This window comes from Lethenteron reissneri, chromosome 41 (assembly GCF_015708825.2).
Source record: "Lethenteron reissneri isolate LAM-NWPU_2019-01 chromosome 41, ASM1570882v1, whole genome shotgun sequence".
In the NCBI taxonomy this organism is placed as follows: Eukaryota; Metazoa; Chordata; class Hyperoartia; order Petromyzontiformes; family Petromyzontidae; genus Lethenteron; species Lethenteron reissneri.
In genome coordinates this window covers 9,036,416-9,061,961 of record NC_083819.1, presented here as the reverse complement: position 1 = coordinate 9,061,961, position 25,546 = coordinate 9,036,416, and the positions used below count along the sequence as shown (strand labels likewise).

At 48.8% G+C, this 25,546-nt stretch overlaps 1 protein-coding gene across 1 annotated transcript; it reads right to left on the bottom strand.

The window, feature by feature from the left end:
- Nucleotides 1-3,441: 3,441 nt before the first annotated feature.
- TMEM179B (transmembrane protein 179B) lies at nucleotides 3,442-25,337 on the bottom strand. The gene is made up of 6 exons (XM_061568505.1): nucleotides 24,777-25,337; nucleotides 17,718-17,887; nucleotides 12,700-12,890; nucleotides 10,857-11,003; nucleotides 10,647-10,725; nucleotides 3,442-9,320 (listed from the first exon to the last, which is right to left on the bottom strand). Exons 2-6 carry the CDS (start codon nucleotides 17,811-17,813, stop codon nucleotides 9,153-9,155), a joined length of 681 nt encoding a protein of 226 aa, XP_061424489.1. The 5' UTR covers nucleotides 17,814-17,887; nucleotides 24,777-25,337; the 3' UTR covers nucleotides 3,442-9,152.
- Nucleotides 25,338-25,546: the final 209 nt, after the last annotated feature.

Sequence of the window (25,546 nt, the reverse complement as noted above, 5' to 3'; positions counted from 1 at the left end):
ACATCACTTACATCACAAGTATTACACGAGTGGTCAAATCGGTGTGACATTCGGCTCCTGAAGACCAGTCGATAACCGTGTATTGGCTGGTCATCCAAGAGTGTAAAAGGTCGACTGGGTGTTGTACCCCCCCCCCAAACCTAGCAGCTTAGACATTTTTGAGGGGGTTATTTACCTATGCATACTCCCATGAACAGTCGAGTACTCTTATCAGTGCCACTTGGGTGCATAAACACAATGATTAAATTAACAAGACTTTGACGACTGTGCAAACGTGCTCAGAAGTGAGCGCACTAACCCTGTATGACCCTGCAATCTAACAAAAGGGTCTTCGCTCTGAGCCCCGAAGGCAACTGCTTTACTGGGATAATACATTATTTAAAAACATTCACAAGCGGTGAGTGACTACGTGCCGGTATCTTGTGGTAGAGGGCCGCAAGTTAATACCCATCCCAGAATTGACACCCAGAGCAGGAACTTGGGAGGCTGGGCCACAGAAACATCGCATGCCCTCCTAGCGGATTAAAATAAATCAGTACAGGTTTCCCTCGCTTTCTGCGGGTCCGGTTTTTCTACGTCTGAGTATATATACGGCTAACCTTTCTACACAAAATGCGATATATGCGGTTTTAATTCACTCGCGATGCGGCCGGACGTGGGACAACATTGTGTGTGTGTTGTGTGTGTGTTGTGTGTGTGTTGGTGTGTGCTGTGTGTGCGCTACTTGGCAGGCAGCTGGCTCTTGTGCGGCTTCGCTTTGTAGTGCCCTTTTTTGGACAGCATCTACTACCGCACAAAGCGAGGGAACCCTGTATAATTTTGTACTCAACTTTCCAAGACCAAGGTGTAATTCTATAAAATGCTTTTTCATGTCTCATAGGCATTGGAGCCAGTGCTCATTTGCATTGGCAGTCCCGAGCCACTGGTGAAATGTCCATATTCACTCGATCATGTTCACTCAACCAATAGAAGCACACATCACTTCTGTACATGAAGCCACTATTGTATTTTGGAGTTTCACCTGGTTAAACGTATTGAACTGAAACTATTGACATTTCACAGTTGCGCGTGCTACACATGATGATCGACCCTGAATGGGTTCGAGCATGGTCAACCTCCGACTTGGAATTTGAATTTGTGACCTTCCCATTGCGAGTCGAGTGCTCTTAATGAATTAATTGTTTAATATCCCACTTGTAATACATGACCCGGCAGGAGAAGTGCAGACAATGTATTGGTCGACACGACACGTGGAGCCTCATGCCAGGCATCGGACCCAGAAGATGACACCGCAAGAATAACTTCAAAAGGTGTCACTTCCAGAGGCTTCTTTTACCCAACACAAAACCGCACTCCCTCCTGCATGTTCAGATTGTTCACCGCATGCCACTTTTAATGTCAGCCTGAGTTGTATTGTAGAATGCATTTCAAGTATTTTACAAAAGCATAAAAGAGAGTAAATTGTTGTGGTCTGTACTTTTTGGTTCTTTCGGTAAAGTCACGTAGGTAGAAAAATAAAATGAATAATTTCATTTAGAAAAATAAAATTAATAATTTCATTTAATTTTTCTACCTACGTGACTTTACCGAAAGAACCAAAGAGTATGGATTCCTGCAGTCACGAAAACTTCAAATCAAGATTGTTGTAGTCTGCACTCCTGGCTGCTCAAACAAGTAAATGTAGACATGCCCATCTCTCTCTGTGGCCTTGATGCAGTGGATACAATTCCACATTCCTATGGCAGGGGTCAGGCTCTCCATAGGACAACCACTGTAGCCCCAGCAAGAAAACAATCATCATGAGCCAAGTTCACCACCATCGCCACCACCTTGCATTTTACATCTTTACATTGAGACCTTCCGATTGTGTCTTCAGCCACAGCCACCTGGCAGGACTAGGATACTGCAAGACCTAGAACAATAGAGGGCTTCTGGGTGAGTGACATGGTCCTTTGTGGGATAATGTGTGGCTGACAAGTTGTTGGTGGTGGTGTGTTTAAAGCCATCCTCAAGCCTGCACTCGCTCGGGAATGTGGACTCAAGCCCAGTGGCAGATTCTGTGGTCAAAGAAAACAGCGATCGCTCACAATCAGCTTCAGATTCTCTACTCGAAATGCGACCACCACAACTGTTGGTTGCGCCGAGGTATACGGTAATTGAATCTTCGAGTCTTTTTTTCAGGAGCATCCTACATCCTGGCTTCCTCGTGCATGCGAAACACTCCACACTACAGCATTTTTTGCTGTGGCGGTTCCACCTGAAGACGGAGGCTTGTTAGTTGTTTTAATTTAAAACATGTTTTACCTAAGTGACTTTACCGAAAAAAACAAAAAGTATGGAACCTTGCAGTCACGAAAACTTCAAATCGTTCATGAGTGTTGAGGATTTCTGGGTCTGGGCCTTCAGGGGTTAAGGCAGCTCCCTCCTCAAACAAGCACCGAGGTAACATCAGGGCCCCCCACCACCTTTGCCACGCGACTGAATCCGGTTATGTTTCTGAGTCGGCCCTCGGTCTATCAACACATTCCTGCGGAGGGAGCTGGTAGGAACGTTGGGTTGCTCGGTCAATGGGCAGGGTCAACGGCGGCGTGGTGTATTCCGCAAATATGCCCGACTGTGAGGGCGGGCACAAGCCGGCGTGAGTAGGTTAAACGTTGAGTTTTATAAGGGCACCACGGGGTGACCAGCCCCTCCTCACCCAGCCCTTCCCCACCCAGCCCCTCCCCACCCTCCACACCCAGCCCCTCCCTCCCCACCCAGCCCCACCCTGCATGACGGGCACAATAATCCCCTGTAGGCTGGTGTAACCAGGAGGTTCCTACCAGTATGAACTGTGCAGTAAAGTGTTATAAAATTCAATACGATGCCGCCAGATCTCGGCCCAAATTAACTCCTGCCTCCCAAACGCAGATGCCAATTCCCAGACTGTCCGGGTCAAATTTCCCCACGTGATGACCACCGTTATTTCCGACAAAGTGGATTTTCATTTTAACGAGTCAATCACGGAGTTGACCTCTGCCATTTGAAAATGCAGACCTCTGCCATTTGAAAATGCAGTCCTCTCAATTGTGCACCTAAATCTCTGTAACCACAGTGCTACCTGGGGCTGGATTTCATCATGTACATCACTTGGTCGATCCACTGCTAGATGAGGGCCTCCGTAATCCGCGCGGGGTTATTTGACCATAGAGGTGGGGGGGGGGGGGGAAGCACAAGACTTGGGAGTAGAGACATCACAACAACAGCTGCCCATGTAGCGAGACTTCAGAAAACTACACAAAAAGACATTTACTTATCGCTGGTCAGTAGATGAAAGCGAAGAAATGCATGAACGTGCCGTGTAAAACCTGGGCACCACTATTTATCCACCATTGCCTGTATGCGCACATTTTTTTTTACTGCTGTTACAAAAGTGATAAAAAAAACTCAAGCAACTTGAAATTGGTTCTCTCTTTTAATTTTCATCAACCGCGTACTCTGCCATGTAAGCAACGTGTGCACATAAATAATAACAATAGTAATTTAAATTTGTACTTACAGATTAAAAAAACTACCGAGATGCGTGAACAGGATTGGGCAATACAGCATTATTGTAAGATCAGAGTAATGCTGCGATCCTGTTTAACCACATTTTCAGGATGTAATCAGATTACTCCTCCGCATGAACTGATTAATCACTTAGTTTACAATTGATTATACATTTCGACACAATGAAATGGTGGTGTCAGCAGGTCCGCAGCGATCATGTAATCGATTTCATTGCTTTGAAAATGTGGCATTACATTAAATTGGTTAGTAACGTAGTACATTACTAATACATTCCGGCACGCATGTTCGCCTATTATTGAACTCTTGCATTATGGTTGGCACTGCTTCTGACCTTCCTTGTGTTGGGAAAGTCATCAAGGCACAGACTCTACACCAGGGATTACAAAAGTCCAGTTGCTGCTCCCATTGCTCTGCAACACTGGCCAATCTTGTGTTCAAATCCTGCAAATTCCCATTCCATTGAAATTTGCGAAATAAGTAGGTTTTATGAAGGATAGTAAGGGATCTGTAATGCAATTAAATATGAATCAAAGTGAAATTAGCATCTACTGGCATTTACAATAACAATTAAAATTCTGAATGATAGCAAATGTTGATTCCTTTGCAGCCGAGAACTATAATAACAATAGTAAACACAATTGGGCATCACCGTTTTATTAATTATTGCAGTACTCAAGAGTGCAAGACATTATGGCACATTTATGTAAAAGGCTAAGGGTCAATACTCTAAACAGGATTTGAACAGCTCATACTCAATATGGTGCGGCGAAAGGCATGGGCCCAAGGCTTAATCTTAAAAGGTGTTAGAAAGTGACGGGCAATGATGTTGGCGACACCGCATCTTATCGCTTCTTTCCTTCTGCGAGATCCCTTAACTGTTACACGGTCGAACATCTGATGTCCAAGGTTTGCTCTTAAGAGTGCCATCAACAACACCATCTGGTTTTCGGGGTTTTTTTCTCCTTTGCTGACCAACCATTGCCTCGGTAACTAGTCCTCCTCCGTCCTGCATACACGCTCGCCCTACCAGAACCTCCTTTTCCTGCTACTTCTACAACGCTCTATCAGAACTTCCAAGTAGCTTACATTTTATTACACTGCCCAATAAGACAGACCAGGGAACTTCTGTAATACAAGGCAAGCAAGGCTCACAACTCGCTACATGTGCCAGTAGCCATACATTTCCGCAGCACACACACGTGCACTGCAAAGTCCAAGGAAAACCATGTGGTTGAGAGGTTTGATATTTCTAGGTATTTAATTAGGACCACGTTTGTTCATATAATTATTACATAATGGCTGTCAAATATTACCAATTACAAATCACGTAAGTGCTACACCGCATTTGGAAATAATATAAAGTGCGTTTAAATTAGATTTTTGCATAAGGCACTGTATAGTTATCACTATAATATTACTATTATTATTAAATATTAACCAAGGCAAGTTACCCAACATAAAAAAAGATATTGGTATGGAAAAAATGTAGTATACTGGTGGGAAGTACATGTGATGTGTTGGCAATCTGTGCAGGTAATGTTAGAAATGAATATAAACTAAAATATTTGTTATTTTACCAGATAAGGCCCACTGAGCCATACAACTCTTTTTTAGAAGAGACCTGGCCACAGATGACATCTCAAAGTGTTTTTTTCACGTGGAAATTTATAGCAGCCAAATACTCTAAAAGCATGTTTCCAATGCGGAGGGAAAAACCCAAAGGACCCGGACAAAAATCCACATGTCCACGGGGAGAGAGAACATGCAAGCTCCAGATATACAGCAGGCAGGCATCAGGGTCGGGATCGGACCCACGACTTCCTGCACACCAGGTGAGATAGTTAACATCTCGCCACCGTGGCGTCCATATTGGCGAGAGGTGCACGTCACGGGCCCTGCCCCCCCCATAGATACCCTGGGGTTCGTTGGTGGATGGGCCCGACGCAGTAGAGCAGGGGGGTCCCCAACCCCCGGGCCGCCGACTGGTACCGGTCCGTGCCCTGTTAGGAACCGGGCCGCACAGCAGCACGAGGTGAGTGGTGAGTCCGCGCGTGGCACCGACCATTATTTTATTATTGACCACTTCCGTCCGCGTCTCTTTCCCGCACTGTGCACTTGTCTCAGTCACAGTGTTGGTAAGCCCACAAGCTGCTAACCCCTAGTAGCCACAATGAGTAAAAAAAAACGTCACTGGAGAGCCTCTTTGAAAAGGGTCCGTGAAAAAACCAGTCCCTGGTGCCAAAAAGGTTGGGTACCGCTGCAGTACAGGATGCCCTGGGACTCATCAGTGCTTCCCCGGCTGCCCCGAACCGTCAATCTGCCCATCACCCCCCCACCACCACCGCACTCTACCCCTCAGAGCTTCTTCAGATGCGGTTGCATTTAGACGCGATATAATTTGCTACGGTTGTTACTGTTGTTGTCGTCGTCGCAGTGTATAAGGAGCGCATGCAATGTGTAAGGAGTACTTGTGACGTTGGTAAGAATTGCGGATCATCTGTTTCGTGGGCAGAAGGTGTAATGTGCACGTAGCGTGTGCTAATAAAGCGTACAGGTCAGGCGAGCTGTTAGCAAGCGGTGGGCGGTAATGTGTACGAGGATCAGCAGGTAGATATGGCGGGTGCCATCTTGAGAAAAAGATGGCACCCGCCAAAAGAAACAAGTCCTCCGAAGCAAGAAAGCATCGATGCAACGCACAAAGCGAGCGAGCTGCGTGGAGGGGCCAACCAGCAAAGCGGAGAAAGAACGAGGGACAGCCATGCCAAGGCAGTGCTGTAAGAAAAGTGGCGTTAAACCTCTGCACCAACTGCTTCTCCAAAACTGAATCTAAGTAAACGTTCACTGTGATCCACTAAAGTGGTGGCCAATCATGCGACCTCATTGGAGCCGAAACGGCATTCACAAAAGAAGTCGCGGAACAATCGCAATGGCTTATCGACCTTAAATTGTCGAAAAATGTAAAACTACGCAGAGGAGTGGCATGGAGTGTTCCAAATGTTGATTCTATTATCACATCAGAGTCAAACTCAGGCAAAAGTGAAAGTCTCTTCTTGCTTAGACAAGCCACGGGGTGATACCAGTCTGTTGACGGTCTTTTGCCAAGGTGGAAATTCCACGTTAACTTGACAAGGGACCAGCTCTGAATAGGATGAGTGCTGTCAAACTCCCAAAAGAAGTGACTTGTTTTAACCGGCCCAACAGCGATTATGAAGATTTGACCCCGATGTGAACCTTCAATCTTCCAGTGCCGTGAGCACAGTGCCACCAGCTGCAGCAGCAAAGAGAAAGCGATTGTTTCCATGTCTGGGCACTGATATATAAAGTCGGCTGGCCGATTGTTTCGGATTTAGTCTGACTGAAAGTGAATGAGCGGGGGGGGGGGGGGGGGGGCACAATGCAGTGGTTTTGAAAACGTTCACTTGCCAGTGCTGTGAACACGAGCAAAAAGAGAATAAACACTAACAAGGCCGTGTTTGGAAAGGGGGGTAGATGAACAACCACGTGAAGAGGTGGAGTTCACTACCCAACCAAGCACAGTCTCTACCCCTAATCGATCTAATTGCAATTGAGACCGATCTGGTCTCTTGAGATCTCACCCGATGAAACAAAATAAACTTAAACGTGAATCCTAACAGACTCTCCAGACACGAGCCCGAACCTTATTCGCACTCGGCACTTTCTCTTATCATAACCCTCAAATTGTAACAAACTACCAAAACACTAACCTGACCATGCTGTAGCCAACCAGACCAGCACTCGACCCAGAGCACTATCCCTAAACCTAACCACATTCGCCAACCAGACCCAAGTCCTAACCCGTTAGCGCGATGGACTGCATGTGTCCAGAAGAGCCTCATTAGGCATGTGAATAATGCCCACGAGGAGGCTGAGCCACACGAAGCGTGCAACACCACGACGACCTGAGCGACCTACTTAGGAAGGAACTTCTCCTGAACGCGGCTCCCACCTCTGGGGCAGTACGGCGGTGGTAGTGGCTCGTGAAACGGCGTCGGCACGTCAAGGCAGGCTGTATTAATATCATATTCAGATGCGATATGATGTAATATCATATTATTTACATTGTTACGCAACGTAATATATATTCGGCCCTTTTTGTTAAGCCACTTCCCGATTAGGGATTGCCCACGCCACGTCGGTTATGGAGGTTGGCAATACCTCACCACGAAGGACAGTGCGGGATGGTGAAGGGAGGGACTGGTTTGAATATCACTCTCTATTGATGACAGCCGCGGGCTGGAAACCAGAATCGGATGGCCGGGTTTGTAGCACCGTGTGTAAACCACTGCACCACCACCACTTCACCCCGAAACAACTAATATCTTGATTTCTAATAATTTGTTGCATAAGAGAAGATACGCGTAATATGATGCCTGCGATAATTACAATAAGTTCCATCATCCATTTTACTTCATCTAAATGGTATTTCGAGCTTACATCCTTCGTGGTGTAGCAAGTGCAGATGCTCATTTGAATAATCACCAGACCAGCCGAATCTCAAGACTCGTTTTCAGTCGGGTTCTGCCTGGAATGGTTGGCCAATCACATCAGAGCTTTGCATGTGGTAGGAAACCAGAGTACTGATGAGAAAAACCACATTTAGCGAGGGAACAGCAATTAATCAAACGTCCACACAGATGAATTCAGAAATCCTTCTGCTGTCCTGCAATTTCGTGGTCACCTTGCAACTTATCTAGTTTGCAAGTTTCGCATCATCTATATGATACACCGACCCCTTGTCTCCGAAAGCGGTGCATTTGAGGCGTGTGCCACTTCGCCCAGCAAACCCTATCCCTCACGGAAAAAAAGCCTCTAGCCCAATCCCTGACGCATAACCCAAACCCCAGCCCCACCTCTGACGCTTCAACCAGCGAGTGGGGAGCACACCCACCCCCCCCCCCCCCCCTTGCAAGCCTGAGAGTTGTGTGGTATTTCATTGATATTTACCAGAGAAAATACATATTTATGTTGGGTTTTTTTCATATTTATGTCAGGCCCCCCAACTTAAAAATATTGACATTTCAGGGACTGCCACCCCGCCCCCCTGGGCTAACATGGGAAGTTTTTAGATTCATCCTCTGCAACCAGCCCCCCCTTTTCATTTTGTTTGCTTTTCCCTCTTGGTATTTGCTGTGCCCTCCCAATGCAGTGAGTGGGGTTAGGGCAGCAACTGGCTTTGCTGGCTTGACAATGGTCAGTGGGCGGTGGGGATCACGTGACGGTGGGGATCACGTGGCGGTGGGGATCACGTGGCGGTGGGGATCACGTGACGGTGGCGATCACGTGGCGGTGGCGATCACGTGGCGGTGGGGATCAGGTGACGGTGGCGATCACGTGACGGTGGCGATCACGTGACGGTGGCGATCACGTGACGGTGGCGATCACGTGACGGTGGGGATCACGTGACGGTGGCGATCACGTGACGGTGGCGATCACGTGACGGTGGCGATCACGTGACGGTGGGGATCACGTGACGGTGGCGATCACGTGACGGTGGCGATCACGTGACGGTGGCGATCACGTGACGGTGGCGATCACGTGACGGTGGGGATCACGTGACGGTGGCGATCACGTGACGGTGGGGATCACGTGACGGTGGGGCTGAGGATGGGGGTGTGCTCCCCGACGGAGCTCTCGCTCCACGACGCCGGAGCTGGCAGCGAGGAGAAGGGCGGCTCCCCGTGCACGCGGCCCCGCACGGCCAGAAGCACCACGCACCCCACCCACACCAGCAGGTCCACCCACACCGCCGTCTATGAGAGACAAATACAAGACACGCCAGCGCGTTCATTTATGCATGTATGTAGAACTTCTTTCACATCGTACTGATCCAACCGGCATGTCCATCCATACCGCCGTCTGAGAGACAGCGCCATATGGCATGCACATACACATCAACCGCACAAAGAAGCAGGTCCACAAATATAGCTGTATGGAGCAGACACAACACACTTATTTTCACGTTACGTGAGCATGCCATGCACACCGATGTGAAGTGTGCACGTTACACAATATGCCATGCACGCAATATGCCAAGCACACCTCCGATTAGCACAGTTGGCTACGTACGGTGCAAAAGAAGCTCAACATGCATACATATAAGTACACACCGCACCTCATATGTCAATTAAACCAGCAGGTCCACGCATGCAAAAACAGCGTGTACATTGTATCGCGAGTTGGGACAATTAGTGAAGCCAAATAATGGACTGAAAATTGTAATCAACCCCCTTACTAGTAACGCTCAGCGTAATAAAACTGACGACGCCGATGACATCGCCAAGCCTTGCAAAACACTTCACGGCCAGCGGTGCACGCGGGAACAGAGGTGACTCGTTTTCCCCCAATTATTTTCTTGTTCACGGATTCGTCGAGGAATCGATCCGATAATTATGAGTCATGTCATTAGTTACTTGTATATAACCAGTGTCACTCCAGCTAAAGGCACCGTCAGGCTTACAGACAGCACTGTGCGTACAGCAGGTACACACGCGTGCGCAACACCACCACCGTCATTCGCCACTAAGCGGTGGTGACGTCACCAAGGCACTTGTGCCAAGTTAGATGCGCTTTGAGGTCACGTGAGGTGTTGAAGGATTCACTGACAGCTCACAGGTCAGGCCCGCATACGTACCAGAGGTCGCAAACGGGTTTTGATTCCTTACCCGTACCTGTACCCGGCCGCACCAGGGTCGCAAACGGGTATCGGGTAGGGTACGGGTATCGGGTACCCGATTACGACCTCTGGGATGAAGCCAGGTTGCAGGCGCAGGTGGGTTGATTCAAGGAACTTGAATTGTGAGAACAGACAAGACGTTGAGAAATGAGTGACAAACGGTTACTCACCAGTGACTCACGGCCTACCCGTACCCGGCCGCACCAGGGTCGCAAACGGGTACCCGTACCCGTATCCGGCTGGCTACGGGTAGCAGAGTATCGGGTAGGGTACGGTTATCGGGTACCCGATTGCGACCTCTGATACGTACACACGTACAGTCACACAAACAACAGCCACCATTCGGCACTAAGTGGCGTCACCACAGCGCACAGACACACTCACAGCTGCCAAGCCAGCTCACCTCCCCAGAGATGACGTTATCGTAGAACCGTGCTCCATTGTGGCTGTCGGTCCAGTTCAACGCCTGTGCGTCCCTGCAGCTGTGGACACACGTGCATATACCAACAGGCGGTTAAAGTCTATGGAGTGGGGGGGGAGTTGTAGGGTGTTTGCCTTTGTTGCGCGTGTTAAGTGTGCGCACATGCGCGTGTGTGTGTGCTGGTGCCGTTACCTGTGCAGTGGGTGCACCTTGGCGGAGGCGGTGATGAGAGACTCGCACCAGCGGCCCAGCCCCACACGCAGCACACAGCCGCTCACCAGCAACAGCAGCGCCAACACCCCCGCCACCACGCTCGCCACACCACCCCACCACGCCGGCCTACAAAGACAAAAAATCCCCAGACAGCCTTTAACGAAACTTAAGGGCAAGTGCTGTTATCGAGCACCTATGAAGGCCGGCACACGAAGGGGTGGGTGGCCAACACCCAGTGGCGATGTTTACACACCACACCAGGTTGTCATTTGAGGCTGAATCGACCTAGAAAAAGCCTAGGACCGGTTCAGATAATCGTCACTGGTGTTGGCTGTGAGCGGGAATCGAACTTGGGTCGCTGGGTTCGTAGCACAATGTGCAAACTGCTACACAACCGCTCCCCACGCACACGCACGCATGACAACAACATAAACCTAGACACGCCAATGCCTCTAACTAGGATTTGAACTCACGACCTCTCAATTCTGAGCTCAACGCTCTGACCAGTGCCACTGGCCGGCTATTTATCAAGTGGCACGTTGATACATGAGCCAGTGAATGAGCTTTCATCGGCTCTCCCAGTTGGAATCTAGCCAATGATAAACTGTGCAGTTTGCCCAGATCACCGGACATCTGTGGAAAAATAGCTTCGTGCTCATCATATTTCTCCAGGATAAATAAAGATTCTGATTAAACATACCATGAAGAAGAAACGCAAAACACAATCGGCCTTTGTCCCGGCGTTGTGGCGCACGCATGTAACCCAGCCCGGAGTCGGAGGGAGGATCAAATGGAGATCACTGCACGCTGCGAGGCTCTCTACCTGCAGAGCTACGAGGCAGCCACGAGGTGGAAGTACGGCAAGAGGGTTCACGATTATCTGCTCATATGCGTGGGATTTTCTCCGACCACTCCAGTTTCTCCCACAAGCATAACATTATTAAGAAGATTTTTTTCAATAAGTTTGAATAGATATTATTTATTGTTATTCAAGAGGTGCTGACTGAACATCATCCCCATTGTAACGACCGTCTGAAATTAGTCTTGAATCTCAGTTGGTATATCCTAGATACGTAAATAAATGGCACTACCAAAGTAGCGAACCCATGGAATAAGAGGCTTATAATTAAAGGTCACTTAATTGCTCTTAAAAAAGTGTGTGAGGGGCACTGACCACCCCTGCACCGCCACATGACGTTGGCTACTACAATTACAGCAGTACATCAGACATCGCCCTCTCCCCCAGTGTAAGCCCTGTAAACATTTCTCCGTGTTGGTATCATGTCAGCGTACGCTGTACTGCTGCGCTCGCAAGAGAGAGAGTAATGTGGCAGCATCTGCAGGCATGCAGTGTAACACATGCACTGTGTGAGATCACAGGGTGGCTTAAGGGTCAGAACATTAGGCCAGCACCACTACTGATGTTTGAATCCATCTTTAAGCGGCAGCCTGCAAATAAACCAGGTTAAATCGCAATCGCCAATGACTGGAAATATTTCGCTTTCATTCGGTTTTTCACTTCACTCCAACAAAAAAAATATTAATTTGACTCCCATGTGTCAAACATTGATATTGCATGACACGTGGGAATTTTCAGTGCCACTAGTGGATAAGTGGTGAATTCAATCTCAGAACTAGTTCTGTGATATTAACTTCTACAGGATAATCTTTAACAAAATGTACTCCTCTGCAAACTTCCAAATGTATACTTTCTCTCGTGATAAGACACCGATTTTGAGATTGGAAATAACCCGGGGTAAAAGACACTTTTTGTTCAACACACGAGACGGTGAGGCCTGCTCGCCGCAGCAGCCGTCTGCACCTGCGTGCGTCCTCCGTGCAGGCGGCGTGCAGCCAGTAGAGGATGCTGCAGAAGGCGTAGACGGCGCCCATGACGCCCGCCGCCAGCGGGAAGGTGCAGGCCGACACGTTCCCAAAGTGCGCGACGCTCGCCACGCCTCCCACCTTCACCTCCGCCTCCCCGTAGAGCACGCACCCGCCAGAAAACGCTCCCTGCTCGCACGCGCATGCGCCACAGGCGGGGAACCTTATACGTACGTTGAAGATTTGGAATTTGTTTGCTTTTATTTTCACCAAAGGCGAGCCCGATATGCAAGCGGACAGCTTGCAAATCCGGGAATTGACGATCGCGGGGAACCGACGCAGCTGAGCCGTATATGGGGGGGGGGGGGGGGGGGGGGGGAGTGGGTAAAAGGAAGGGATATTGAACTAGGATTTGAACCTGCAACCTTCAAACTGCGATGCACTCGCTCTGACGCTGAGCCACCTGGCCGGCTATGAATGACAAGCAATCCCCGACCTCACTTTGGCTTGTCGAGACTTGCACTTTTGTGCACTCTCGGGTATTCGTTAAATTCTGTACAGCCTGGCAGCATCCACAGTCATTACTGCCATAGGCATCTTCCCTGGGTGTTGACCAGGCCGTGCACAGAAGTGTTGTACGTATGTTTAACTTCTTTCGCACCTTACGTATATCCAACCGTGATAATCGGGAGGTGCGGGGGAAGACCAACAAACTAAACACAAAAAGCAGTTGTAAAGAAATTAGTTTTAAATCTATTTTTAAAATGCACATAGCTTCAGTGGCTTTCTAATATCGGAAGGAAGAGCGTTCCAGACGGTCGCGGAAGCGCATCTGAAAGCGCGCGATGCAGTGGCTAGCAAAAGCTGCTTGCGAGGATGACTGGAGTTCCCTTAGAGGACCAAATAGGGACTAAGTACCTTTGGTGAGACAGGCATTAACACACCTCAGCAGTGTCCAGTCTATAATATATTGACGCATACTTTTTTAACCTACCCCAGAGGGATGAATGGCTTGGTCAAAAACAAAGACTCTTCGTGGCGAGCTCTGAATTTAACCAAAATTGCAGGACGTGCACAGGTTTCCCATTTTGCGCGCCATAGCTGAGTCGACTCAATTTTTATTTTTAACGCAGGGTACATTCATCAGAAAAGAAAGCCTACGCCAAAAACCTTCCATGCCGCAGGCTTGAAAAATATGCGATGTGAGCTAAGGCTGTGTTGCATGTGAACACAAAACAGCTCTTGTCCTGAAACAGGGCCGCCTCAGTCGGTCACATTGCGGCTGCTGTGTATGGGCACTCTGTTCGGCTTTGGGATGTGGGTGCAAATGGCCTGTGAAAGTGTTATTAATTAAAAAATTCAGCTAAATGTAACAAAGCTGGAAACTGCTGTCACAAAGTCAACTTCAAAATGTCTCCTTGGTGAAACGGGTGCTGCGGTGGTGCTCATCTCTACTGCCAGTGGTGGAATTCCACAATTCCTTGGTAAATGGACACGATGCTGTGCAGTACCCACAAAGTGGTAACCATTTACAATCCCCTGGTGGGGAGGTAATGGGCTCATATCAATTCATGGCTGGTATACGAACTCACCACCTTCCACTTGTGAGTCGAGTACCATAAGGCCACTCGGGTAGGTTAGTAACACGATGCAAATAATGTTCAGCCCTTTGTTAATCTAAAACACATTTTTTTATTTTACCAGGTAAGGCCCACTGAGCTACATAGCCCTTTTAAAGAAGTGACCTGGCCACACATGATAGCCCAACGAAGTGGCTTATCGTCCGAAAATGTATAGAAGCCAAATACTCTAAACGCATGCCGATTCTAAATCTGGAGGGAAAACCCAGAAAAAAATACATGCGACCACGAGAGACATGCAAACACCAATTATACAGGCGTCAGGGTCGGGATCGAACCCACGACCTCCTGTATAATACCAGGTCTTGCCATCGGGGCGCCCTTACTAATGCTGGATGCAGCCCTCACCATGTTATGTGGGTTAGGGAGGTTGTTCGACCATAGTTCACTACATTGCAACAATGCAGGTAGAATATGGGGCCGAGGATTGGTTGAGATATCACTCGCCAATGATGTTAGCCGTCACTGGAATTCAAATTCAGGTCGCCGCGAAGATGGTGCACTGCACTATCCATTGTGCCACTGCTCCGTTGCAAGTACCACAATATGACAACCAAACCAGGTTGTGAAAATGTTTTAGTTTAAGGAAAAGGTAACGAAATCTTAACTGTCAGATGTGGTCTTTGTGCAAGCCAGTTATCCGGAGCTTGATGGATTGTGCAGAGAATAGAATGTGTTGGAAGACTACCAATGGAAGGGGAGATAAAAGGGAAGAGGAGAGAGCAGTAGGGCAAGTGGAGGGTTGTTAAAACATTGCTGCGGGGCCTTGAGTGTTCATCCACTGTTGGATGAAGCGCTCCTCCCACCCTGGGTTGATGAGGTGGGGAGCAAAGACGGTGCAGTTGTTGCGGCGTAATGTACGACTCCGAGGCAGGTTTCGTTAGGGGCTCACGCCAAGTTTATTGAGGGCTTACGCCGAATCAAAACCCCCCTAGCCTATAACTCCCCAAGGGACAGGGTACTGGGATCCCTACAACCCGGCTAACCCGGCTCTCCTCCCTGCCCCGGGCCGGGACTACCCCAACCTCAGCCGGTCGGGCGGAGTAGGCTCCCCTCGGCTCGCGTGAGGATCAACTACCCGAGTCCCCACTCCTACCCGCAACGAAACCCGGTTACATCCCGGGTCTCCCTTTAAATACCCCCCCCGCCCCCGGGCATGACGTCAACGTCCCCCAAGGTCCGCCTGACGTCACGTTCTGCGATCTCCGAGGGCGAGCGTGACGTGACGTCACCCACTACTCCCCTACACAAGTGTAATAATCTTCCAGGAGACGGGTTCGGAATCAGTCCTTTTATTTCCACTCCACCATACACTTCTCCCACTCACTCTCCGTTGCTGGCAGACAACGGAGAGAGAGGACAGACTCCACACGAAGTTCCCTCCGCGCACGTGGCAACCCGAGGCCCCGTCCGCACGTGACCCTGCTTCTGTTATTTTCAGTCTGCTCTCGATCGTTCCCTCTCGCTCGCTCTTAAGACCTTCGTCACGTGGTTCCCCCAGCCAATCATGTATGGACAGCTCTCACCATTCTCGATGGTTCCCTGTCAATCCCGGGACCACGCCCCTCATCCGGCTCCCCATTCGCTGGGGCCCGAATGGCTAGGCCAATCACTTCCGATGACCTGTCGTGATGACGCATGGGCCATGGTCCCAATCTCAACCCTTATTGGCTACGAGCAGGACCGGCAAGCCAATCCCCACGTGAACCCTCTATGGCTGTTATTACACAAGTGTAGTTCAGCACATCAATGGATTTTTCTGCACTGCCTTGGATTACAATGGAGCCTCGCAACAGTGTTCAATGCCTGTTCTATGCATCGTGTCGTCAATTCAAGAAGCACCAAGGTTCAACTCTGCTTAGCTTCTGAGAAGTGGTGAGATCAATCACATTCTGGGTGGTTTATTCACATTCAGTCATACTGATACGCCTTCAAATACCAAATTCTGGAAACAGCTATTTATGATGCTTTGTGTTACACAAGCACAACAAGTCACAGTTTCCTCACTGAGCAATTCACACTGCGAGGGAAAGTCCTGTTCGAGAGTACCTATTAAGGTCAGCAGAAAACATGTGGCCAGCACCATGCATACTAAAAAATGTGTCCGTCAGGTGATGATTTTCAAGCCATGGGGGTTTAATATGGCCAGAAACACCACCAAACCACCTATGTCCCTGCCAATGCCCATTGTGTTTTCACTGCACCGGGTACTCGTTTAAGGTCGAGTCAATCTAAGGAAGGGCCAGATCTGGTTCGAGATCAGGGGTTGTAAACCCGTAACAGACCAAGAGCCAAAATGTACCCATAAGTGTATGTATATTGACAGTTTTCGGCACAGCACAGGAGACATTCATTATTCTTTGCTACTGTGATAGTAGTTTCTACATTATGCCACTTGGATAGAGCCGCACGTGGTGGATTACAGAGCCTCATGCGGCTCGGGAGATGCCAGTTGGCTACCGCCATTGTAGATAATCACCACTAACATCAGTTATGATTGTAAATCAAACTCAAGCGGGCCGGGTTTGTAGTGCAGTGTGCCAACTACGACGCTACTACCACAAAGACCCCATAGAGCCTTTAACAGACCGTCGGGGCAAGTACTGTTAGCGAGTCCCGATGAAGGTCGGAATGGCACACGAGGGGGTGGGTGGTCAACACCACGCCTGGCAGCCTTTGTCTCCCGAGTGGAGATGTTTACACAGCACACGAGGTACTCATTTGAGTCGACCTAGGAGAGGCCTAGGACCGATTCAGATAATTATCGTTACCGATGTTGGCTGTGAGCAGGAATCGAATTCGGGTCGCCGGGTTTGTAGCACAGCGCGCTAACCTCTACACCAGGGGTCCCCAACCCCCGGGCCGTGGACCGGAACCGGTCCGTGGCCTGTTAGGAACCAGGCCGCACAGCAGGAAGTGAGAGCGGTGAGTCCGCGCGTGGTCTGCCCCGATTTTTTTATTATTGACCACTTCCATTCGCACCTCTTTCTCGCACTGCGCACTTGTCTCAGTCACAGTGTTGGTAAGCCCACAAGCTGCTAACCCCTAGTAGCCACAATGAGTAAACAACAAACGTTGCAGGAGAGCGTCTTTGAAAAGGGGGAAAGACCCAATGATGAACCCACCACCCCCCCCCCCCCGGTCCGTGAAAAAATTGTCTTCCACGAAACCGGTCCCTGGTGCCAAAAAGGTTGGGGACCACCGCTCGACACTACCGCTCCTCACTACTACCACAAATATCCGCCGTGTAGCCTTAACAGACTGTTGGGGCAAGTGCTGTTAGGGAGCACCTATGAAGGCCGGCACGGCACACGATGGGGTGGGTGGCCATAAAACACGCGTACGCACGCAGACATGTGCACACGTACACACGTACCTGCGTTATCGCCATGGCCGTAGCCACGATGAGGCCGGAGAGGAAGGCGGCGGCATAGAGAGTGTTCTCCAACACGAGGAAGAGGTGGTTCGTCATCCCTCAGTTCCTCCTTCTCCTCTTCTCCCCCAGGGAGAGCAGAGCCTGTCCTGGACTTTCCTGCCCAACTGCACCTGTCCACATTCAGAAACGTGCATTAAGATGATTTTGCTGCTATACATTTATGATGAGCCACTTTGTTGAGCTAGTAATTGTGGCCAAGTCGCTTCTGAAAAATAAGTTAACACCTCAGTGGGCTTTACCTGGCAATATAAAACAATTGTTAATTTTTTTTGTAAGCAATTTGTTTACCTTTCCTATACTTTGCACTCCTATCGTGTTTCTGTATCGAATGTTTCTGTAACGTTCTGACCCGCCCCGACTGGACATCTGTGAAAATCAGCTTTATAGCTCATCTGGTTCTTCCAGTTTAAATATTATGATTCTAACAAAGTGAATTAAACTCCTCCAAACCGCAACCACCTCACCGAATATTATATGTCCTCCATTACTCAATGAAACCTGCCCTTACTTGACTTGGCCATACCTGAAAGGGTCCTCAAATACCTGACCAGGTCTTCTTTCTCAACCTCACTTCACCTGACCGGACCAAGCACTCAAAATGTTACTATTTTTTATTTTACCAGGTAAGGCCCACGGAGATATATACAGTAGTGCTTTTTAATAAGCAGCCTTTATTACAAATTATAGATGAACGAAGTGGATTCTCACGTGGAAATTTATAGTAGCAGCCAAATACTCCACATTTAGAAACATGCGTTTTAGAGGGAAAAACCGGAGAACCCAGAGAATAATCCACGCGACCACGGGGAGAACATGCAAACTCCAAATATACAGGCGTCAGAGGTTCGGGATCTAATCCACAACATCCTGTATGCTGGGCGAGGAAGTTAACATATCGCAAGTAAACCTCCCCAACCCAACCCAAGGCATTCCTTCCCTACATAACCCCACAACCCAACCAGATCAGACCAGTGGCCAGCAGCATAAAACACGCAAGCAATGTCTCTTCTTTCGTGATTTAAAGCTGTTACAAGGGAATAAAAAAACCATTCAAGCTTTTATGCAACGACTAGCGGTAAGTACCCGGCGTTGCCCGGGCGAAAAAGGCAGACACACACATGGACTTACACACATACATTAACCCACACACATAGAAACACATCGACTTAGACGCACACACACATATATGGTTAAACCCAGGATGGATCGTTAGCAGGCCAGCCTAAATGTTTCTAACCGGCGAAGATGTTCCATTAGGGGGGTGCACGTTCCGCAACGATATCACCGGTTCCTCTTTTCATACCCTCAACAACACATGCATTTTTTTCAGCTACATACCCAAGCTATGCCTCGATTCATTTGTCAAACTAAAATATTCGACCGTGACGCCCAACGAAAATAACTTGCGTGTGAATGTGTGTACACACGTGTTGCCACGTGTTTGCGATTGCATGCGTCCATCGGTCTCAAGGGATTTTTCAGCCGAAATATCTTGAGAGAGAAAAAAAAAACACGTGTAATACCGTCAGCGCAGTAATGTCACTAGAATGATCGCTACTTTAAATAAATGTTCTCCTGATTAAGGAAGCTTCTAACTCAGGGGTCAGTAACCAACATAACAAACAATAAAGCACTCAAAACGTCAAGAGCCACCATGCACTGTGTGGTGGTGAATACGAGATGGTGGTGATCTTTTATAAAACAACGACAAGAAGCAGTCCTTGAAGAGCCGCAGGTCGCTGACTCCTGCCCATGGTAAACGGGACGCCCATGGTAAACTGAACTCCCATGGTAAACGGAACTCCCATGGTAAACGGGACGCCCATGGCAAACGGGACGCCCATGGCAAACAGGACGCCCATGGCAAACTGGACTACTATGGTAAACGGGACCCCCATGGTAAACGGGACCCCCCCCCATGGTAAACTGAACTCCCATGGTAAACGGGCCCCCCCCCCGTGGTAAACTGAATTCCCATGGTAAACGGGACCCCCTCCATGGTAAACTGAACCCCCATGGTAAACCGAACTCCCATGGTAAACGGGACTCCCATGGTAAACGGGACTCCCATGGTAAACGGGACTCCCATGGTAAACGGGACTCCCATGGTAAACGGGACTCCCATAGTAAACGGGACCCCCCCCCCCCCCATGGTAAACTGAACTCCCATGGTCAGGGATAGGCAACCAAAATAACAAAAAACATTTTATCGAATTCGGTAAAGAAAAAAAACCCCTCAATATTTCAAGAGCCGCAATGTGGTCCTTAACAAAGCCCGCGGGTGTCCGCCGACCCCTGTTCTAACTCATCTGTCAGAGCACAGAACCCCGGTGTACTGGCTGGTGCAGCTGCGGAGATCATATCTCTCTTTGGGTGGCATCAACCTTTAGCTAGGGGTTTTTTTTTCTCAACCTCTCAGGACCTTGAGGCCACCCGTCAAACCCTTGAACAAAACTTTTCGCACGCCAATATACAAGCTCATCAAAATTAAAACTCGTCTACACAAGCACGGCCAAATGTGAATTTTAAAAAGATCCGCGAATACCATTAGCTGATTACGAATAGGGTTTTTACTTTTCTGGCAATAAAACAGGACGCGTTAAGATGTTCTAACACCTTTTGCAAGGAATCAAGTCTGCGTTAACCACACGTACTTGTGATGAACATGCAAACAAAAACATGCTCTGGTAATATGTAGAATTGTCTTTGAAACTGATTGGTCTACACCAGAGACAGTCTTCTTTAGGGCCTAGACCACATAACGCCAAAAGGAGAACAGCCATTAGGGGCCGTCCATAAATGACGTCACGCACCTGGGGGGTGGGTCAGACATTTGTGACGATATGTGACGAGGGGTGGGGGGGTTTGAAAAATGTGATGTCACATCAAAATGCGCAACTTTAAATAAATATAGACAACACGTTCTACTTAATTAAATAGACTTTTTGATAAATGTTTTCTCCTACAACATCAGAGTGCAGCGGCACATTAAATACGCACTACAATGACAATAGTTTAAAGCGATTTGAAGCATGTTTTATTTTTTGGGGAGGGGGGGCGCCAGAGCTTTGTGACGTCATATTGGAGGGGGGGTTTGACTTTTTGAAACGCCGTGTAACGAAGGGGGGGGGGGGGTAAAAAATCGTCCAAAATCACGTGACGTCATTTATGGACGGCCCCTTAACTGTCATTTGTTAATATTTGTACCTTCCGAGAAGCTTACAGGGCCACAACCCAAATCCGCATGCTGATGACGCGTAAATTGGAAAATAAATTAAAACTCTCCGGTCAGGTATGCGGAGGCTGTGGGGGGTAAACCAGTCAGAACAGAAACCGTGCAACAAAATACCACAGGACTCAAAAGCCCGATTTTCACCACGCTGCTCCGAAAGCAATTACAGGTAGTCCCCGAGTTACGATGGGGTCCGACTTACGATCTTACGATGGCGATACGACAAAATTGTTAGTTTACATTTCGCGCGGCAGGCAAACGATACGTTCAACGCATGTTAAAAGTTTTTTTTTTACAGCAGATAGGATTGTTTCCTGAAAAAACGTTCTATTAAATTGCAGTTCATATAGGTAGGCTAAGAATTTACCTAGTTTTTTACTTCACATTTTACTGTGCAATACAGTATTGTAATTAATAAAAACATACAGCATATAGTTTATATAGTATGGTACTGTAAATTGCTGTTTTGCTAAATTATCACCATTCTTTAAGACTCCTGGGTAGGCTAGGCCATCTTCGACTTACAATATTTTAGACTTACGATGGGGTCGTCGTAACGCATCTCCGTCGTAAGTAGAGGACTACCTGTGGCGTCATCTGGTCCAACACCAATGGAGACTAGGCTCTAAGAAAAGCTGTCTCGGGTGTGGACCAATCAACTTCAAGGACAGTGCATATCATTATCATCATCAAAGTTTCGATTTAAAGCTTTCGTGACTGCAGGGATTCATCTTCTTGGTTCTTTCGGTAAAGTCACGTAGAAGGGAAATAATAAAATAATAAACATAAAACATAAAATAATTCTCACGACGTTTCGGCCACATGTTTTATTTGTATTATGTTATTATTTCCCTTCTACGTGACTTTACCGAAAGAACCAAGAAGATCATCAGAGTTGTTTCTTTTTGTTTGCATTTTGACTGCTTGCGTTGTGGTTATTGCAAACATGATGCCTTGTATAAAGGTGTCAGTTTTTGTACCAGTTGAAAGGGTAAAACTCTATTACTAGAGGACTGCCTGTATTCCACTCAGTAAACCACCTCGATGCAACACCGTGATGCTCCTGTTGCTGGCACACCAGGGGTCGTCGGGCATTAACACACAACAAGCGGAGACGTTTGTTGTCGGAACGGGCATGCGAGTTTCGAGATGGCATGGTCCTTAAAAGGACCGCATGAGGCTCTGGAGCCAGCAGGTTGCCCCGACGCCTCGTAGCCATATACACAACAAACGACGGATCATAAATAACAAAGATGAAGAGCGGTCTAAATAGATGTACGCAATGTCGGCGAACCTTGCATGGGTGGTGTTTTGTGGTTGGTAGATATGGCTGAACTTGGGGAAAAACAAAATAAGAATTGTGTTTTACCCTTTCTGGCAAATCAAACTCGGTAGGTGTCAAGACTTTCAAACGCCAAATCGAAACCTTTTGCAAGAAAACCAAGTTAGCGCATTGGCCACGCGTACCCGTGCTGCACGTGCAGACAAAACACATTGTCCTGCGGAAGGAGCTGGCAGGAACGTTGGGTTGCTCGGTCAATGGCCTGCAGGGTCAACGGCGGCGTGGTGTATTCCGCAAATATGCCCAACTGTGAGGGCGGGCACAAGCCGGCGTGAGTAGGTTAAACGTTGAGTTTTATAAGGGCACCACGGGGTGACCAGCCCCTCCCCACCCAGCCCAACCCCTCCCCCTCCCACCCCCACCCAGCCCCACCCTCCCCACCCAGCCCCCCCCACCCAGCCCCTCCCCACCCTCTCTACCCCCCCACCCAGCCCCTCCCCTCCCAGCCCCTCCCTCCCCACCCACCCAGCCCGACAGACGGACACAATAATCCCCTGTGGGCTGGTGTAACCAGGAGGTTCCTACCAGTAAAACATGCTGTGATAAATATATGCACCGTCTTTTGAAATCGGGTTTACTGCCAGACAGGGTAAAACATTCTTATGTTTCCATACTTTGATACTGCCAAAAAGGTATCCCATGTTGACTGTACTTCTATGCTGCTGCACCGGGGTGTGGACCTCCCTCCCCTTCCAGCCCAGGCTCAAGAACCCCTTCCCTCATTGCTAGATTTGAAGTTTTCGTGACTGAACGGATCCATACACGTTGGTTCTTTCGGTAAAGTCACCTAGTTAGAAAACGAAACACATTACATCACGACGTTTCGGGCGCAACACAAGCAATCATCATCAGGTGGGAGGACAACCACAGCGAGAAACTACTGCTGGTGTTGCGCCCGAAACGTCGTGGTTTAATGTATTTTATACCCTCGTGACTTTACCGAAAGAACCAAAGAGTCTGAACCACTTCCTCCTCTGGCCCATCGTCGCTTTCCCTCCAAAACAAACACGCCGTGTCCACTACCACAGCTGCTGCCGCACCACGCTGTTACACACACACACACACACCATGAGTGTGTGTGTAGGACAACCCTACACACACACACCATGTGTGTGTGTGTAGGGTTGTCCTACACCCTCCATGTGTGTGTGTAGGACAACCCTTCACACACACACCATGTGTGTGTGTGAAGGGTTGTCCTACACCCTCCATGTGTGTGTGTAGGACAACCCTTCACACACACACCATGTGTGTGTGTGAAGGGTTGTCCTACACCCTCCATGTGTGTGTGTAGGACAACCCTTCACACACACACCATGTGTGTGTGTGAAGGGTTGTCCTACACACACCGTGTGTAGGACAACCCTACACAAGGCGACCTACACACACCATGTGTGTCCTACACACCGTGTGTGTAGGGTTGTCCTACACCCTCCATGTGTGTGTAAGACAACCCTACACAAGGCTACCTACACACACACACCATGTGTGTCCTACACACACCATGTGTGTAGGACACACACCATGTGTGTAGGACACACACCATGTGTGTAGGACACACACGGTGTGTGTAGGACACACACCATGTGTGTAGGACACACACCATGTGTGTAGGACACACACCATGTGTGTAGGACACACACCATGTGTGTAGGACACACACCATGTGTGTAGGACACACATGGTGTGTGTAGGACACACATGGTGTGTGTAGGACACACATGGTGTGTAGGACACACACCATGTGTGTAGGACACACACCATGTGTGTAGGACACACACCATGTGTGTAGGACACACACCATGTGTGTAGGACACACACCATGTGTGTAGGACACACATGGTGTGTGTAGGACACACACCATGTGTGTCCTACACACATGGTGTGTGTAGGACACACACCATGTGTGTAGGACACACACGGTGTGTGTAGGACACACACCATGTGTGTAGGACACACACCATGTGTGTAGGACACACACCATGTGTGTCCTACACACATGGTGTGTGTCCTACACACATGGTGTGTGTAGGACACACACCATGTGTGTCCTACACACACCGTGTGCGTGTAGGTCGCCTTCGTCGTGGGGCGCGGCCAATCCACTGCTGGATGAAGGCCTCTCCCCCCCAGCAACAATCCGCGCACACGGAGGCGATTTCGCCGCTCCGTCTCCCTGGGGCTCGGACTTCCATCTCGAAACGCGTTCCCTACTGCCCCCCCACCACCACCATCACCAATTAATAATTATTTGATTGTCGGCCCCCTAAACGGTGCACTCGAAACAACAAGTTACCGATAGTTTCGGCGTGGCGTGTCGTGCCTTCCCCCCCACCAGCACCACCGTCGTGTTTGTTGATCTACGAGTGGGTGAAAGTTGCAACTTAAAAGTCTTCGTACAAACTCGCGGATGGCGTCGCCTTACCCAACAACAACCACCAGCAGCACCACCAGCAGCACGAAGAAGAAGCAACACGGCGTAGACAAACAGCGGGCGGTTGTTGTTGTTGTTTAAACAATCGCGATGTCAATTCGCGTCGTTGTTGTTGTTGTTGCTGCAGGGAGACTCGAAGGTCGAGCGATGAACGACGCGGTGGAGACGGACGAGGTTTGCAGATCCTCGTGGGAGGCCGCCAACCGCGGCGCGTGACCCGTGGGGGGTGTATTTATAAAACGCGTTTTGTGTGCGTTTTTAAACGTCACGACTCACGCGCTGCGCCGACGCGTCCCTCCGCGGCCACCGTACGACGTCATAGCCGACGTCCAAGACGAATTTATGAATGGGAGCCGGAAGTTGTTTTTATTTTGAACAAATTTCGTTTTTTAAATTGACGTTTTGATTCGCCGAGACAATTTTATATATATATTACGGGGTCTGCGGTGACTTGTTTGGGGTTTAACCGAACGAGTGGAATTGTTTACGGGGCCTGTCGGGTGGACAAAAACAACTACTGGACATCTGTGAAAAAGAGCTTTATAGCTTATCGGATTCCTCGCGCAGTATTTGAATCAAGATTCTGAATGTCCCCCAGGCTGACGATGCAGCGAGTGACACAACGCGTGGCCGAATCGCCGACACATCAGCACGTCGATTCGATTCCTCGAATCGTTGACAGCAACGATTCCTAATACCCGCCTTATTCACATGCATCAACGGCCGCAACACTCAAACGTACACACGCACAACTCCACTAA